The sequence below is a fragment of the Candida oxycetoniae genome, assembly GCF_023343755.2.
Source record: "Candida oxycetoniae strain CBS 10844 chromosome Unknown scaffold29, whole genome shotgun sequence".
Classification (NCBI taxonomy): Eukaryota; Fungi; Ascomycota; class Pichiomycetes; order Serinales; family Debaryomycetaceae; genus Lodderomyces; species Lodderomyces oxycetoniae.
This window is the reverse complement of record NW_026055452.1, coordinates 42345-59412: the sequence shown is the minus strand read 5'-3', so window position 1 is coordinate 59412 and position 17068 is coordinate 42345. Positions and strand designations below refer to the sequence as shown.

Genomic DNA, 17068 nt, shown 5'->3' with positions numbered 1-17068 from the left:
AGTGTTGGTCGATAGTGTCGGAGTATATAGAAAATAGTTACTTTTGGGTCGCGAATGGTGGATTCTGCATGTTTGTTGATTGCATTCTCTTTATATAAAAGGTGGCAACAAGTGTCTTTTCTTGTTTTTTTATTATTTACTGATCCTATTCTATGGAGAGTACCACTTGACAAATAAAGTTTTTAGCTGCCTCTAAATAGACTTTAAGAGAGAGAAGGTGTGAGAGAAGGTGAGAGGGAAGGTGAGAGGGAAGGTTAGAGAAGGTGAGAGGGAAGGTTAGAGAAGGTGAGAGGGAAGGTTAGAGAAGGTGAGAGGGAAGGTTAGAGAAGGTGAGAGGGAAGGTTAGAGAAGGTGAGAGGGAAGGTTAGAGAAGGTGAGAGGGAAGGTTAGAGAAGGTGTGAGAAGGTGTGTGAGAAGGTGTGAGAGAAGGTGTGAGAGAAGGTGTGAGAGAAGGAGAGTCTGGATATGTGTTCAAGTGTGAGTAAGTAAGTAAGTCAACAGACGGACTAGAAGAGGCAACTAATAAAAGCCATTGAGTCCAATTACACCAAGATTTATTATGTGCCAAATTAAAACTCCAATCGTATATAATCTCTTACAAAATGTTCCACATATATTTTAGATCTGACCTATAAGTATAGATATTTGGTTGATATTTTTTTTTGTTTTTTCTTAATTTGAAACCTCGTAAATCATAAGTGAGATGGTTTTTTTCTTTTGCATTGCTTGTTAACTAATACATTCTTTTTCGGTTTAAGAGAATCGTGAAAACATAATAGCAAATAGTTCTAATCTAGTTATGAGGAACAAAAACTAAATAGCTTGAACTCAAGGAAAAACAATACTCACGCAGACAGATGTTCATCTGTTTGCGTGAACTACACTTTTCCTTTTCACAAAAGTTTCATTATAAAAGAAAAAAAAACGAGATAAAGCTCAACATGCATCATAATATTATAGTCTCCGGATTTCAGCTTAAGAAAATAACTAAACACTTACCAAATATCTCCTGTACAATAAAAAACAAAATATTTCTGGCGTTATGCGTAGGAGGACTATGTAAAAGAAGTAGAGTAGATAAGCCTTCTACATACTGACGCATTTCAAGGTCTTGGATTCTAGCCATCAAAACGAGACGTACATATGTTTAACTTTATTTTTTTCTTTTTGTATTCAAAATTTAAAGTTTAGATCAAGTCCGTATTTTATAAACGTCAGCATTAAAGTTGAAATCTCAAACCTCTTTGTTGCTCTTCTCATTTGGATTGAGAAAATCCTTACGATTATTAGTGGACGGACAGAACTTACAAATTCCAGGGACTATTATAAATCAATTAGGAATGTCATTGACTCTGTTTTGTATAATAAAATTACATAGTTTTTCTCATTTGTTAATATGCGTCGTTTCTCACCATTTTAAGTAATACATTTTTTCTGAAATTTTGCCAAGGTTTGAAAATAGATTTCTTCTCAATAGTCAGTGTTGCGAAAGGGGGAGGGGAAGGACTAGGAGGACGTGTTAGAGGTTTGACCAAAGAAGGTGGAGTTGTTACCTATCAAAGGAATAAGCCGGGGCAATAACAATACCAACAGCAACAACACCAGATAAATATATCTTGCGTTTGAAATCCGTTGCATGAATCATTTTTTATTTAGACCCTCTGCACGCTTATCGGGTTAACCTATTTGATTTATTATCGGCCTAACAAAATAGAAAGAAAGAAAGAATTAAAGAGAAAAAGAAAAAGATGAGAGGAACAAACTACTACTAGGAGAGCCTGAGTCCGAGATTACTGTATTTGTATATGGTGAAAATTACAGATGACTTGAAAAAAAATGTACTAAGTTCAAAGCAATAACATCTACGAAATGTGTTTAATTTTTCTTACTATGAAGCGTCACATTGTCTTTTTAGTAGAAAACAAACAAGGTGATACCCACACACAAGAAGTTAATCATGCCATCTCTGTTCCTTGCTCCTTTATTTTTTTATTTTCCGCTTTGCTTTGTTAGTTGGTTTCGATTAAAATAAAAAGTATCTTCTACATTAGTTGCTATGTCGAGGGGATACTTGTGATTTTGAAACTCGTTGCCAAAAGGGGGGAAAAACTGTTGCTGATTTTTTTTTTTTTGTTAAAACCGGTTTATCAAGAAATTTAGCTAAAACTAAAAAACTTGAACTTAAGGAAAAACAATACTCACGCAGACAGATAAACATCTGTCTCATCAATTAATACTTAGCCGTGAGTAGCATGAGTTACTTTCTTTAGACTGGAAACTTTTTTTTCAGGGCTCCTGGTATATCGTATTAAGCACTTTTTAACCTTTGAACTATTTCAGTTCCCCAAACCCACAATTTAGTTTCATTTCTCAGATTAACCAAGTGAAAAAAATCAACTTCAAGCTATATATTTTTGGATAGAAGAAAAAAAAAGTTTGAGTCAATTTGCAGCTGGTTCTCAGCTTGAAAAGAAAAAGTAGAAAGGTTTGTATCTCAAAAGCTACTAACTAGTAAAAAAAAAAGAAAAAATGATAGACATAGTAAAGAAGAAACAAAAACAAACAAATACCGAATTCCGTCGTAAAATAAAGATAGTTCATTAATTACACAAGTAAAAAAAAAAAAAAAAAAGTCTCTTGTTAATCAACCAGCACTGTGTCCACATGGAAAAAATAAACTCATTTGCACCATTTATAGAAAAGAAAGTAAAATAAAAGTGTGCCAAAAGATTAGCAGATCAAAATGTTCAAGAAAGTTTGCTAGGCCAAGTTAAAGTGTTAAATGAAAAGGTTTTGTATACACTAGCCCTACCAAATGACCAGAATTCCTTAATCTCTTCATCTTGTCGCTCCAGAAAACACGAGATCAATTTTGTGACACAAAAGTACTAACAATTAATTACTCAATTTTGTGCGATATTAAATAAGCACTTTTCTCATTGTTTGACAAAAAACGGACTATCATATAAAAATTGCATTTGCGGAGTTCCACCTGCAGCATTAGATAAACATTAACAATGTAGGAAATTATGTCACCTACAGACCCACCATACATGAATAGAGTCCATATTTTGACTGCCTCCACAATTATTATTTTTTTTGATTTGATAGAGGAAGGGTGAAAAGAGAAAAAAAAAAGGATAGATCTAAGGAAAGATTAAGGGAGCTGACTTTGATTTGAAACACATACTTTACACCTTGTACTTTTGTGATATATTAATATTGCAAAAGCACCTAAAACTAATGGATATCAATAAGCTTTTTGTTTTCTTCACTTTAGACAAAAGAGCTCATGCACTGGAGCTCCGTCCAGCTACTAAGCTCCAAGTCCCTTTCGGATTGTGCTTTGACTAATGCTTCTATCAAAAAAAAAATGACAGAGCAAGGGAGATCATTGTCAACGGAGATGCGTGACAAAAATATACTAGAATCTTAAAGACCAGAGACACTGTTTTAGTTTTTGGCTTTTATTTCCTTTTGAATCCGTAGAAAAATACTAAGTTTATTTAGTAATCTGACCAGTTAAGTTGCTGCTGATGTTGTCTCTTATTTCTGCCTCCAACCCTCCTCTTATTTGCCCTTGAAATGCATGTTGCTAATATGGATTCCATTCTTTCTCTTTTGTCTTTTTGAGACATTGATATTTATATATATATATATATATACTTACTTGTGTCTATGCAAATAAAAGAAGGTACGAAATTTTTTTGCTTCTTTTTTTCCATTTATCTTATTCATATAGAGAGTGGGCATATACATAGTATACCATCTCATTATCACAATAAATTACCTTTTCCTTTTTACGTTATTTGGTACTGATAGAGGTACATAATTTGTGGAATCCATATTTTAGTCCTTTTTTCCCCCAATTCTCTTTGTTGGCTTTCTTTTTTTGTTTGGTGAAAAAAGCAAGGTGGATTTGTGGATTAGACAGAAATATACGAACAGAGGTATTACCACCAGCATCATTTACACCAACTTACACCTGTTATACTAGAAGAACACCGAATTGGACACGCCCACAACTTAAATTTGGATCTTCAAGAAAAAAAACAACAACATCTATAATCATATTTTGAGAACGCTTTATGGCTAGCTAGCATTATTGCCTCCTATAGACAAACCTTAAGAAAGATAACCTGGAAAGAGTTTCAATTGTTTTAGACAAGGAAAAATAGATCTTGCTCCATCCCCTATCACAGTTTGGAACATTTGCCATATCAAAGAAACACACAAGGTTTCATTAAAGGCAAGTGTGGGATTATAGATATACTTTCTATATCTCAACTCACGGGCATATATACATTTTAATTTTTTTTCCCCCCCTCTAATTTTCATGTCATGGTAGATTTCAACACAAGATACCCAAATATTCACAATAGCAATAACCATAAAAAGGAAGATGAGCAAACATTCAATACCGAACAGTCTACTAGCTATACCAATGGCGGCAATCTGCTGAAAGTATCGTCGGGACTTCCACTTGCATCAACGATACCTTTACCTCCGCCACATGCGATTATGTCATTACCTCCACCAATAACTTCAGCCATGAATAGCCAAGGAACCTCGTTACTATATATTTTGAATAATCAAGGTAATCCTGTAAACAGCCACCAATACGCAAGTCACCGTAAAGATACTAACTTACAGCAACCATTTGTATTTCCGCCATTAAATAGTCAACCACAGCATATGATGCGTCAAAGTCTGTCTCTAAGTAGTGAGCGACATCAACCACAACCACAACCAGTACACCGCCTTACCCACAGTGTAGGTAGTCTTGGAAATTTCCCCTTTAAAGCACCCACCATCACCACTAACGCACCCATCATCACCACTAACGCACCCTCCACGAATAACAATACGCATAAAGCCCCAGATTCTAGTACACTAGCGAATGAGAACAAGTTTCAGTCTCAGCTGTACCATATGGGGAATCCATCACCATCGAATATCCAATATGTTCGACAATTTCTGCATCATCTAAACCCGAGTTTTGCTGTCAATTTGAAATTTACCAGAGATTTAAATACAATGACTCAAGATTGGACTTTGCAAGAGGTCAAAAATAGAAGAAGATTAGTCAAATTTGACTTCCATAATGATACAAATAATATGCAGCAAGTAATCAATTTTGAGCCGATAGAAGCTATCGATTCTAATAATGCGCATGCAGTAATATCATGCATTTACTGGCGAGAAATGGATAAATACATTTGTACTTCTGTCGATATCATTTTGTTGTTGGAGTACCTTGTTCTCCAAAGCTTTGGCATCGAGGAAAAGAATAGAATTCGCCGAAATCTACAAAGCTTGAAGCCAAAAACAGTTTCAAGATCAAATAAAGAAGATCGAGAATTTTTCAGCTTCATTATGAGTATGGAGAATCCAAGACCACGAAATATTGAGAAGGATTTAAAGGTTTTTAATTGGAGTGATTTAGGAAAAGCAATTACTAAAGTAATGTCAAAGTATTACGTTGTAACCTCACCTTCATTGACATCAACAATAAGAGGAACAACAAGTGCAATGACGAACCCGATTTCAAGTGAGAAGCCTTCACAAAACATTCCAAAAAGTTACAATTTACCTACGCCACACCACAATGTTTCGGCCAGTTTCCCTCCATTATATCATACTGCTGACCATCAATCATCGTATATAGCACCACCACTACCACTACAACAACAACAACAACAACAACAACTGCTGCTGCTGCTGCTGCAGCTGCTACATCAACATCAACAACATCAACAACATCAACATCAACATCAACAACATCATCTTCATCTTCATCAACATCAACAACATCATCTTCATCTTCATCATCATCAACATCATCATAATCATAATCATATTCAGTATCAACATCAACATCCAAATGCGGCACCTACACCGGATCAATTTGCAACTCTAGTTCCGTCACCTTACGTTTCTACCGTTGCTTCAAATATTGGTGACTATAGTAATGATTCAAGCTCTGGCGAGCAAAATAGTGGGCAACGCGCTACTCTTGAAAAAGCAAGAGCAATCAAGAATAACAACTCTTTGGGTTTTGCCTCAGTGCCGTTTTCCCCACAAGCGTTTCAGTCAAAACAACCTTTGCATCCATTGCAATACAATCAATATGACAGTGTGAGCCCCAACAATAACAACAATAGTCATACACCACAAGCTGGATTTCAGCTACCTCCACTTAGGTCCAGCTTCACGTTAAACAGTAACTCGGATTCTAATACAACTCCATTTTCACCCTTTGAGTTGTCCAACGGATCCCTGGACAATTCAACAACTCCACCTGATTTTGTAAAGGCCTCGACCGTGTCTTCTCTTTCATCAAATGACAGTATGGATGAACTTGGCGCAAGCAATAGGAGTAATTATACACAAAATTATCCAAGAGCATCTCTATTGACGTCATCATCATCGTCATCGTCATCGTCATCGTCATTTAAACCGGTTCAGCCAAAGAATAGGTACTTTCCCGATAATAGAGTTTCCAATTTGCACTGCCCATCCAAAAACTTGTCCTTTAATTCATTGTCAGCGAAGTTTCCAGATTGCGAGAACAACTCAAGATCAGAACGGTCATCTGGTACTGAAGATGGAGATGTATCCACTGCTTCCCTGGGTAAGAATTGTGGTAATACATCCTTAAAGAACAATGGCAAGGGCAACAGCTCTACTGAATTGATTGCCACTAGAGATACCAACAGTTTATTGTCGTTGCATAGGGACTCTGGTAACTCGAGTGAATGTTCCTCAAGATCTAATTCATCGACCGGATACAATAATGGTAGCAAGTTCCCTTCTTCGAAGTTGGAACCAATGGTGATTAGTGGTAGTAGAAATGGTAGCAAAAACAATTTTTACGAACCAGCTGGGAATGGTAATCTGAACCACTCCCTATTTCAAGAAGAAGTCGGAGGAGATGAAGACGAAGATGGTTCGATGGAAAGTGGGACACCAGAAGAAGTCGACAACGATAACAATTATGAGGCTAATCAAATGGATATTGACACTAATGGTGATGGTTGCGACATCAAAGAATCAAAAAACAAGCAGATGCAGATGCGGAAGCGAAAACAGAGGCATGGGCACAGGCTTAGAGGTTCAACATCAAAGCATAATCTTAACTATTTCAATGAGAATAAGGATGAAAGAGAACTAACAGAAGGATCACATGGGGACACACGGCCCAAACTTCCTTCAATATCACAATTGCTCGAGCCTAGTGTACATGTGGATAGTATTTCACTACCTGCGTTAACTGATAATAGTGTCCCAGAATCCAAGCTCCCATCCATAAGTGAAGTGCAAAAATGGAAGGGCTTCTGAAGTAATTAAGAAAAGAAATTAGAAAAACAGAGATTATACTTAGAGATCTACTTTGTTTTTTTTGTTTTTTTTGTTTTATTTTAATGTTATATGATATATTTTTTCAAATTTTTTTTTCATCTATTTAGTTGATTATTTTGGATTTTTATGTATTGGTTTGGTTAGTTTATAGAGGGAATTCTTTGAAAAGATACCCAAGCTACAATAGAGATATATAAATTGTAAAGTATATATATTTCTATTTATGTATTTGATACTTGTAGAGGGGGTGACGAGGGGAAAATAAGAATGTGAGTGTGTTGTAACAAGTTACCAAGTGTTATAGCAATTGAACTTGGACTTTTGAACTCATAGTTTTTCAACGACCCTTTATTTTAATCCTCTTATTGGGGGGGGTGTGGAGCTTTGAGTTTTTTTTCCAAATTTTAAGTATCTTTTCTTGGCTCAATGTAAAATTACTTTTACTTGCTAATTTTCTAATCGTTTCATTTCATTTGAAGATCTTACAAAGTAAGGTTTGCGAATTTCATTTGTATTTGATTGAATTAATATATTTCGAGGACCGAGTACTCTAACAAACTCAGTGTTTCCCAAAAGGAAATTGTTGATCTTATTTGTAACTGTGGTAAAAAATGCTTTCTCCTTGTTCCAAATAATATTCATCCTCCATGAAAACCTTTTCGCTTGCACAACTATTTGATCCCACGCTGATGGTTGAACTAAAACAGGTTTCTCTGTTGTAGCTTTAATTTTAATCCTCTTCTCTGCCTCCTCTGCCTCTTCATTCTCCTCCTCCCTCTTCTTCTTCATTTTTTCGCTCGTGTTTGGTGTCAGACTTGGGGGTTGAGTACTTGATGCAAATGGCAGTTCTTGCTTCAATATGCAGTTTTCCAAGTCAAAAGGACCATTCACTGTGATCCCCAATATAGCACTCTTCTTGATTAATATCTCTTCACCTTCACCCACTGCCAATTGATAAACTCCACCATTTCCAACCACGCCAACATTTCCTCTTCCACTTAATAGAAAGTATCCTCTATGTAAAAAAGACCTTAGACCTGTTTCAATCCTGTCGATTTCTAAAAATCGCGCTATGCGTGTCGAGATGTATTTTGGAAATCTGTGCATCGTGACAGACAAAGCATTACCCGTGTATGCTTGTATTGCATCTTTGTTTAAAATAGCCCAGTCTGTTGATCCATCAAGTACCAAACTTACAAAACTTTTTTCATTCATGTATTTAGAGCTGTTTTTGTTTCCAACTAACATAGAAAATGGTACAGTTGATATCAATTTTTGATAGCTTTGAATTTGACCTCCATTGAAGATAAATCTGTCCCGCCACAACGGAAATTCTACTGTATTACGGATTGTTGGTGTACTTGAAAAGTCTGAGAAAGTTGACGATGACGATGACAATGACGATGACTTTTGTACCGTTTTTATTCCGTATATCGATAGTAGTGATCCTCGTCTTAAATAAACCGGAACAGAAGGCGGTGAGTGTATGGATAATATTGTCGGTGGCACTCCCAAACTTTCAAATTTTGCAAACTCCAAAGTTTGATAAGGAGTCAAAAGTTGCGCTTGCTGTATATTTATAGGCTCGGTAATGGTTTTATTCAAATTTATATGAGCATGCGTATCTGGCAACTGTGAAGGAATTGAAGTTGAAGTAACAGATGCATGGTTTATTGTTATGAGGTTCCTTTTCGGTATCTTGATTGAACCTTGAAATAACTGGTGCTTGGATCGTATCATTTCGAGCAATAGTTTTTTATTGATTGGTGGTTCTCGGGCTTTTTTGAAAAATGTATTGGAACTTTTCCAAGTGAGAAAAACTAATTGGTTGAACCAAACAACGGAATGAGAACAAAAGAAAAAAGAAAAAAAAAAAAAAGAACACTAGTTTTGTACAAGTTCGCGGCACAGAGGTTTCATGTCTATTTTTTTTTCCTTTCCTCCAATGGCCGCCGGCTCCTGAGGGAAGTAAGAAAGATATGGCAGGCAAACTTAACAATGATTTGACTAAATATGTGCCGTCCTTATGTACTCTGACATCCAGTCTGCACTTTGTAAATAATGCAAAAAAAGAAAAAAAAAACATCATCAACGCAATGATTTTCCTTTTTTACATTACAGACTTTGCCTTGTGCCAAATAAAATCTTTTAGTTTTTGAAGCGTGCGCTCGCACGTATCTGGTTCCATATGAGTATTGACGAGAGAAGAGTTTCATAATATCGTTTAATAATAAAGGATCTGTTATTTAAGGTTGGAGGTCCATTTATCTATCTAAGTAAATTACCAGTACTTCTCTTAGCCCAACATTTCAAATGTTTGGTATATTTCACTGGGGTGTGAAAATGATACCCCTTAATATTTTATTTTTTTTTTTTTACTTTTTTTTTTTCCATTATGGCTGCAAATGTGAAAGGTTGCAAAAAACTCAGTTGATCCCTTTGAAGTATACACCAATGTATTTGAAAGCAAAGAAAGAAAGAAAAGGTTAGATAATGTCTAAACATTGATTTTTGAGAAAGCTTTACGGCCTTATAAGGTATCAAGTAACTGTGTTTGCATAAACTCTTTTTTTTTATGTGACAAAATTCATTTCTTTAACAGGTTAAATAAAAACTTTGATTGAAATTGCTGCAAAATTACAAATAGAACTGTTGACAAAAATTTAACAAAAAAATCATACTCAGAGACACCTAATAAAAGCAGTTTATGTGAATTTCTTTACATAATTAGTGTTGTTAAAAGTAAACCACCAATATTCATTCAGAACAAACTACTCACACTATTCCATTCCATTTGATATAGTTACCTGTTTTCTGTTATCACATGCTTACACTCTTTTGTTACCAATTTTTTCTCAACTGAATGCCATTTGCATCTCGCTAACATACACCAGAATTATTACTAGACTACCGCTGTGGTTGTCCTAGATGTCGACAGTGTCCATTCTCTTATTTCCAAATTGGACATGCAATCAAACCCTGCCTAACTACAGAAAGATTTTGGAGAAAGATCAAACAGAGCGCAGTTTTTTTTTTCTCATTCCCTTAACTAGATATGCGAAATTTGTTAGAGCAAAATCTGTTAGCAAAACCATTGCATATGTTGTTTTCTTAGAATTTAATAATTGCATAGAATACAAGAATACCATTTTTTATCCTCTTTCTTTTCATAGCAGCATCATAAAAATAAGATTCTATACTAAAAAAACAACAAAACAAACAAAAATGTATATCAATATCATTCATCAACTTTCATCCCTGTAGTTTCGAGTATTTCTTCCTGACATTGTTGAAAACAGACTCCAACTTGAATTTACGAACCAACCCCCATTCAACTATGAATCTCGGAACGAAAGTCAAGACAAAAGATAAGAATGTAGCCATTGTACCTCTGTAAATGTTTAAAGGGCCGCCTAATCTTGCAACTTCGAAATCATGAACAACCTTTTTAGCATACGTGGCAGCGGGCATTGGATTGTTTTGCGCAGCCATTCGTTGACGCTCCTTGAAGGCGACTTCAATTCCAGGTACTTTATAAAGAGATGTTTCAGGTAAGGACCTCTTGTCTTCGATGTTGGTCTTAACACCACCAGTGACTATATTTATCACTTTGACATCAAAAGGCTTTAATTCCAATCGCAACAGGGCAGCGTATTGATGAATTGCCGCTTTCGAAGCAGAATAAGTGCACGAGAATGGAAATGGTACAATACCACTAACAGAACCAGTAAATCCAATAACTCCCTTTGCATTTATTAAAAAGGGAATGAATTCTCTAACCATTCTCATAGGCCCAAACACATTTACCTCAAAGCATTGCTTGATTTGTTCGTCAGTAACATCAGTGGCAGGAAAAGTACAGGATTGCCCGGCATTGTTGTACAAAACATCCAAATACTCCCGACCCGTTTCCGACTTAATGTACGATTTGGCATCCTTGACACTTTGCAAATCACTCACATCCAATTCAAAGATGTTGACACCATATTCGTCCTTTAATTTTTGCATTGGCTCCAATCTCCTGGCTCCAGCAAATACAACATAGCCCCTTTTAGCAAATTCGATTGAAGTTGCAAAACCAATACCGGATGAAGCACCGGTTACTAAGGCCACTCTTTGGCGATCAGATGACATTTGTCTAATCACTGAATATTTATTTCAAAATAGTTTTGGCTATAGCTTATGATTTTTGATTCGCCTCTCTTTTTTTTTTTTTTTTTTTTTTTTTTTTTTTTTTTTTTTTTTTTGTTCAATCTCTTTAACCTTCTCCCTCCCCATAAAATAAAAGTTGAAGCTATTATTACACAAATGTAAGGTCAGCCTGTTGCCTGTCATATTTCTGAAAAGAGTGAGAAAAAAAAAAATAATAAAAAAATAAAAAATCAAAAGACGACGAAACTAGTGATAAGAACACTTTGATTTCGTATCTCTATAAGAGGAATAAAGATTATTACTTAGAAGGAAAATTTCACTCGGAGAACTCTAGCTCTATAGAGAAATGCAAAATTTTTCTCGATATACCAGCTCGAAACCAAAATAAACAGCTGTGCTATTATATTACAGAACATTCAACATCATTCACTTCCCAAAAAATCTGGGTCGGGTCTTTTGTTATAAAAAAAAAAGCCCTCTCTGGATATTATGTTATAAACAACTTTCCTCTCCCCAAAATAAAACAATCTGAGTAAGTCCAGACTCAATTATAAGAGTTAGGGCTTCTGTTTTTTCTCTCTCCCCTGGCCTTTCTAGTAAGTAACAATACCTTCTTCTTTACGCTCAAGAAACACCACAATATGTGTCCAGTAAGCATTAGCCACACTAGGAATAGAAGATGGCCAAAGCGTTTTGCTTTTGCTATCCAATATCGGCAACTTATTGCTCTGACCTCAACTCCCTAATTATATCATCCTCGTGTAGGTAGTGCATGAATTTCTTCAACTTTGCACCAGGCTTTTCAATATGAAGTACAGGTACATCATAGCAATACTTATCAAACCATTCTCTATTTTCAAGAGCCTGGATGTCAACATTTTTGATGATAAAGTTGGCATTCTTTAAAGTTGGTGACTTTAAACTTTTCTCTAACACCATCTTTGCATCTGAACATAGCTTGCAATTGTCTTTTGTGAAAAAAGTCAAGGAGAAAGCGGCTGGGCCTCTAACACAAGAACTTGCATATAGGTGTCTGGAAAATTGACGAATTAGACTCATATTATTATATAATAAAATGTGGGTGAATAATAGTTAGTAGTAGTAGTAGTAGTAGTAAAACTCTCCAATAATTCGAATAACTCAAAATAAGCTCAACCAAGTAAGTCTCTGGGAATGCCTAAGAAAGATATAAATTTTTGAAACACACAAAAATGATAATTTGGCACTTCCGCACGTTAGATGTTATTTCATAACACCAACTTGGCTTCATTTTCTGACTCCACTTTTGCAATGTTTTGAATAAAGGAATTCACTACCTAAAAAAATTTTAGAGACTAGCCAATGAAATGGGCTGATTTTTTTTTTTTTTTTTCGTTTTTCAATTACCCTTATGGGGGAACCCAAAAGAAATATTGAAATAAAATAAATAATAAGCTAATAGAGTATATACTAAGGTTCCTTTTCGCCAAGAATATCCGGGATGACACTATTGAAGGATACACCTGGCGAGCCCCACTTGACTTTAAAGCTGATCATTTTTGTCTAATGAGAATAAAAATAAAAATAGAGAATGAATAAAATAAAGTTGGGAAAAAAAAAAAAAAAAAAAAGGAAAATGCCATTCGATAACTTTTTGCAGTGTTATAAGGGACAACTTCCATTAACTGAACCTGAGTCTTGGATTCGTGGGACAACAGTCCGCATGGCTTTTACTTTGAATGTTGATCTGAACACATAATCGAGCATTGAGCATCAGCTGCATGCACTGAGTAAATAACTGTTAACAATTGTAAAGAAAAAAAGTCCGAAATTTTTACTAAAATAAAAAGAAAAACACAATTAAAATATCAAGAACAAAAAAAAGTTGCGAAAAGGCGCATATTGTATGGTTATGAGTTTAATTAATGGTGGATCTAAAATAGATGAAATAAGAGAAGAAGCCCCACAAACCGTCAGTACTGCATCTCAAGGTTCCCATCATTAGAAGAGGTGACAAAAATATTATACCTGAAATGTGGAGCTCCTCCCCCAAAAAATACCCTGGCTAAAAAACATATATATAAAACCTATAATTCTGGTCAAGAGACCAACTGTTTTTACATTTAAAGAAAAGTCCATACAGCAAGAATATCTGCTTTTTTTTGGAAAAAAAAAAAAAAAACTCCGACAAAATGGTTTCGACTTCTTCATCTCATGATCAAAAATCCGAAGGTTCAACAATGGCGCCAGCCGATGCTAATGTTAATAAAGTCCAAATTGCAGGTGAAGGTGGGGAGTTTGTTATAATCAATAATCATAAATACTACAGACATGATTTGATGGCCGCTTTTGGTGGTTACTTGAATCCAGGAGCCACTCCGTACCCTAAAATCAATATCAACCCAGCTCCAGTTGGTTTATCAGGATTTGCATTAACAACATTTGTTTTGTCGTTGGTTAATGCCCAAGCTATGGGTATCAAAATTCCAAACCTTGTGGTTTCATTGGCATGTTTCTATGGAGGAGCAGCGCAATTTCTTGCTGGTTGCTTTGAGTTTGTTAGTGGTAATACCTTTGGTTTTACTGCATTAACCTCGTATGGTGCATTTTGGCTTAGTTATGCTGCAATTTTCATTGATAGTTTTGGGATCTTGAAAGCTTATGAAGAAAGCGATCAATTAGCAGATGCCGTTGGATTCTTTTTACTCGGATGGGCGATATTTACATTGGTATTGTTTTTGGCTACGTTGAAGTCAACTGTAGCCTTTTGCAGTCTTTTCGGCTTTTTGTTTATAACGTTTATCTTGCTTGCTGGTGGTGAATTAAGTGGACATGTTGGCGTAACTCGTGCTGGGGGTGTTTTTGGTGTCATCACATCATTCATAGCCTGGTGGAACGCATTTGCAGGTACTGCTACTCCACTCAATTCGTATGTCACTCCAGTTTCCATTCCTTTGCCAGGTAATGTCATGTTTAGAGAGAAGAGACATTAGTGAAAATAAAAACTATTTATATATGCCACTCTGATCAATGTGCTTACAGGTTCTGCTACATGTAATAATAAATACAATAAATACAATAATAAATACAATAAATACAATAATAAATACAATAATAACATATACAAGATCCAAAGAGGAGATTAGTAGAGAAGAAAGAAAGAAATAGAGAAGAAACATATTGGCAGGTACAAAAATCCGAAGATGCCCTGCGTGTAGTAGTAGCTTTTTTTCTCAAAATTCATCTATATATATATATGACTGGTTTTTCCATGCACGTGAGTAGTCCCGCTCCCCTTTCTGACATAAATGTTTTTTAATTAAATGAAAAAGCTTAATCTGGATGTGATCTTTTGATAACAGAAAAGGGGCCAAATCTTCCTGAATAGACAGTTTTTCTATCTGCCTTGAAAAAAAATGTATGTGATGTTGAAGATATAAGAGACTCCTGCTGGGGACCTCAAACACAACAACCAAAGCATTTTACTACTTGATTATTTTATTACTTAGTTGCTTGTCCTCTGAACACCCCCCACCCCCACCCCCACACAACACACACAAGAAAATTGGCCATTCCTAGGTAGAGTAGAAGTAAGCAGTAACACTGACCAAATTCAAAAACAGGGGAAACTTAGATCCAAGAGGTGAAGTAAGAATACTGGGAGCAGCAATACAGGCCCGCGGCATGTAGGCTCACACCTACTATTTGTTTGAATAATCAACTAGTCATTGATTAGCCTTCTGGAATTGCAATCTTCTTATGCAATTGAGCTATCAACACAAGGCTGGAAAGTACAATTGAAGCACACCAACTCCACCAATTGATAAAGTATGAATTCAAACGTTGTCATATGTCGTTACTATATGCCCTTGTTTAAAACGCACTGATCATGCAACAGCCAAATTGAATGCAATTTGAAATAAGGAAAAACACTTTCGATTATACACTAGAGGATTGAAGAAGAACAGTCAAGTTGAGTAACTAGCTACTCCTGCCTGAAAAAAAAGTTAGTCAAAGGTCCATAAGATCTTCCGTGGAAAAGTGTTCTCAATGTCAGGGCGGTGGACATAAAATGGCAATCATATATATACTAGACAAGAGTACAACATACAAAATGAAAAGGCCACTATATATGGCTGCAAAACAGTCAAAGGCAACACTAAAAATAAGGGCTGCCCGTATACTATTTTCAAGCTCCTCCCGACATCTCTTGATATAAACCACAATAACCTGTCAGCTACTGGCCAGATAAGTTAGGCAACTGGAACACACCATTGCCTTCTCAAGGTTGAAACATAAATCACAGGTTGTATACAAACTATACACTTTGACAACTCATCGTAGAACCTTATTTAGAAAAATAATTCATACTCCATACTAATCAACTTCATTCACTCTATAACTTTATTCTCTCAACTCTTACAGCTCACAGGAACCAAAACAGAAAACAACAAACTAATTGGCGAATTATTCCTAAACAGTACATCCTTCAGGACGTATACTTTCAAACACGCTCCACAAAATTACCTACATCTCTTCTACACTGTATGATACAATAATGATTACCTTAACAAAAATATGTGCACACAGATGCATGCAATTGAACATCAATACAGCCTTAATTTTGAACACCCCATATATTCAATATCTTTCAATATCCACTCACAAACAATACTGGTAGTACTAAATTGTGATAACTAGCAAACCCACTGCCTTTCAAACCTTCCCAAAATCGACCATATAAAAATCTTCTTTAACACTCCAGATAAAAACCAGCTTTATACACTGGTTCAAAAACCAACAAAAAAGAACAACAAACCGATTCTTTTTCAAACCTCTTCAACAACTGAAACGTTGCCAATTTTGCAAAAAAAAAACACGGAATAACACTTATGGATATGAAGAATGCCAATTTTTTTCTTACCTGAGCTAACGGGCAATCTCACTTGCTAAATGTTACTTATTGACAAGAAATCTACTGCTTATAGATAGAGAACAGAATTAAAGTGGCTTGCAATGAATATCACCAAACAATTGATGTTACTAAAATTAAATGTTTATTTTGGTGAGTTGAGGTAAGGTGATTTTAGGCGATCGTTAATTTTTAGTGAGGTGTTTACTCATAGATTCCACAGTAAAATGCTTTACAATTCACTCTGAATTTATCCGTGAATAAGAAGTCGTATCACTTAGCGTCTTATATGTTGCATGAACATCGAAACACAAACTTGCACACATACACTATTTTTAATTGAACCGTAGTCCTTCGTGATTCTTATTATTGGTACATAAATTAGAATCTTCTGGTGGATGATGAATGGTTCTTTAAGCTCCATCACATGAATGGAAAAAAAACATTCACCAGGGCTTTTACCGAATTACGATTTTCATTTGAGGATGTTTGAGAAAGTGTTGGTTTAAGTAGGTTTAAGAGCTGTCAGAACGTTTACCTAGCTGTTCAAAGGAATGAAGAAAAAGAAGAATGACTATCAAGAAATATTCAAACCTCACACAATTTTGATATGTGTGTAGTTATTCAAACCTTGCTCGGCACAATGCTATATTACAAAATAAA

The 17068-nt window shown here is 35.4% G+C and overlaps 5 protein-coding genes across 5 annotated transcripts; 2 read left to right on the top strand and 3 right to left on the bottom strand. All coding sequences in view use genetic code 12, as the record gives it.

The window, feature by feature from the left end:
* Nucleotides 1-4341: 4341 nt before the first annotated feature.
* Nucleotides 4342-7341, top strand: KGF56_003226 (uncharacterized protein; the record flags this gene model as incomplete). The annotated part of the gene is made up of 1 exon (XM_049324538.1): nt 4342-7341. One exon carries the CDS (start codon nt 4342-4344, stop codon nt 7339-7341), a length of 3000 nt encoding a protein of 999 aa, XP_049179704.1.
* A 468-nt stretch (nt 7342-7809) lies between these two features.
* On the bottom strand, nt 7810-9102 carry KGF56_003225 (uncharacterized protein; the record flags this gene model as incomplete). Its single annotated transcript, XM_049324537.1, has 1 exon — nt 7810-9102. The coding sequence occupies one exon, from the start codon at nt 9100-9102 to the stop codon at nt 7810-7812; it is 1293 nt and encodes a 430-aa protein (XP_049179703.1).
* A 1512-nt stretch (nt 9103-10614) lies between these two features.
* AYR1 (acylglycerone-phosphate reductase) lies at nt 10615-11496 on the bottom strand (the record flags this gene model as incomplete). Its single annotated transcript, XM_049324536.1, has 1 exon — nt 10615-11496. One exon carries the CDS (start codon nt 11494-11496, stop codon nt 10615-10617), a length of 882 nt encoding a protein of 293 aa, XP_049179702.1.
* Nucleotides 11497-12234: 738 nt separating this feature from the next.
* On the bottom strand, nt 12235-12573 carry KGF56_003223 (uncharacterized protein; the record flags this gene model as incomplete). Its single annotated transcript, XM_049324534.1, has 1 exon — nt 12235-12573. The coding sequence occupies one exon, from the start codon at nt 12571-12573 to the stop codon at nt 12235-12237; it is 339 nt and encodes a 112-aa protein (XP_049179701.1).
* A 1112-nt stretch (nt 12574-13685) lies between these two features.
* KGF56_003222 (acetate uptake transporter family protein) lies at nt 13686-14486 on the top strand (the record flags this gene model as incomplete). Its single annotated transcript, XM_049324533.1, has 1 exon — nt 13686-14486. The coding sequence occupies one exon, from the start codon at nt 13686-13688 to the stop codon at nt 14484-14486; it is 801 nt and encodes a 266-aa protein (XP_049179700.1).
* Between the last annotated feature and the right edge of the window lie 2582 nt (nt 14487-17068).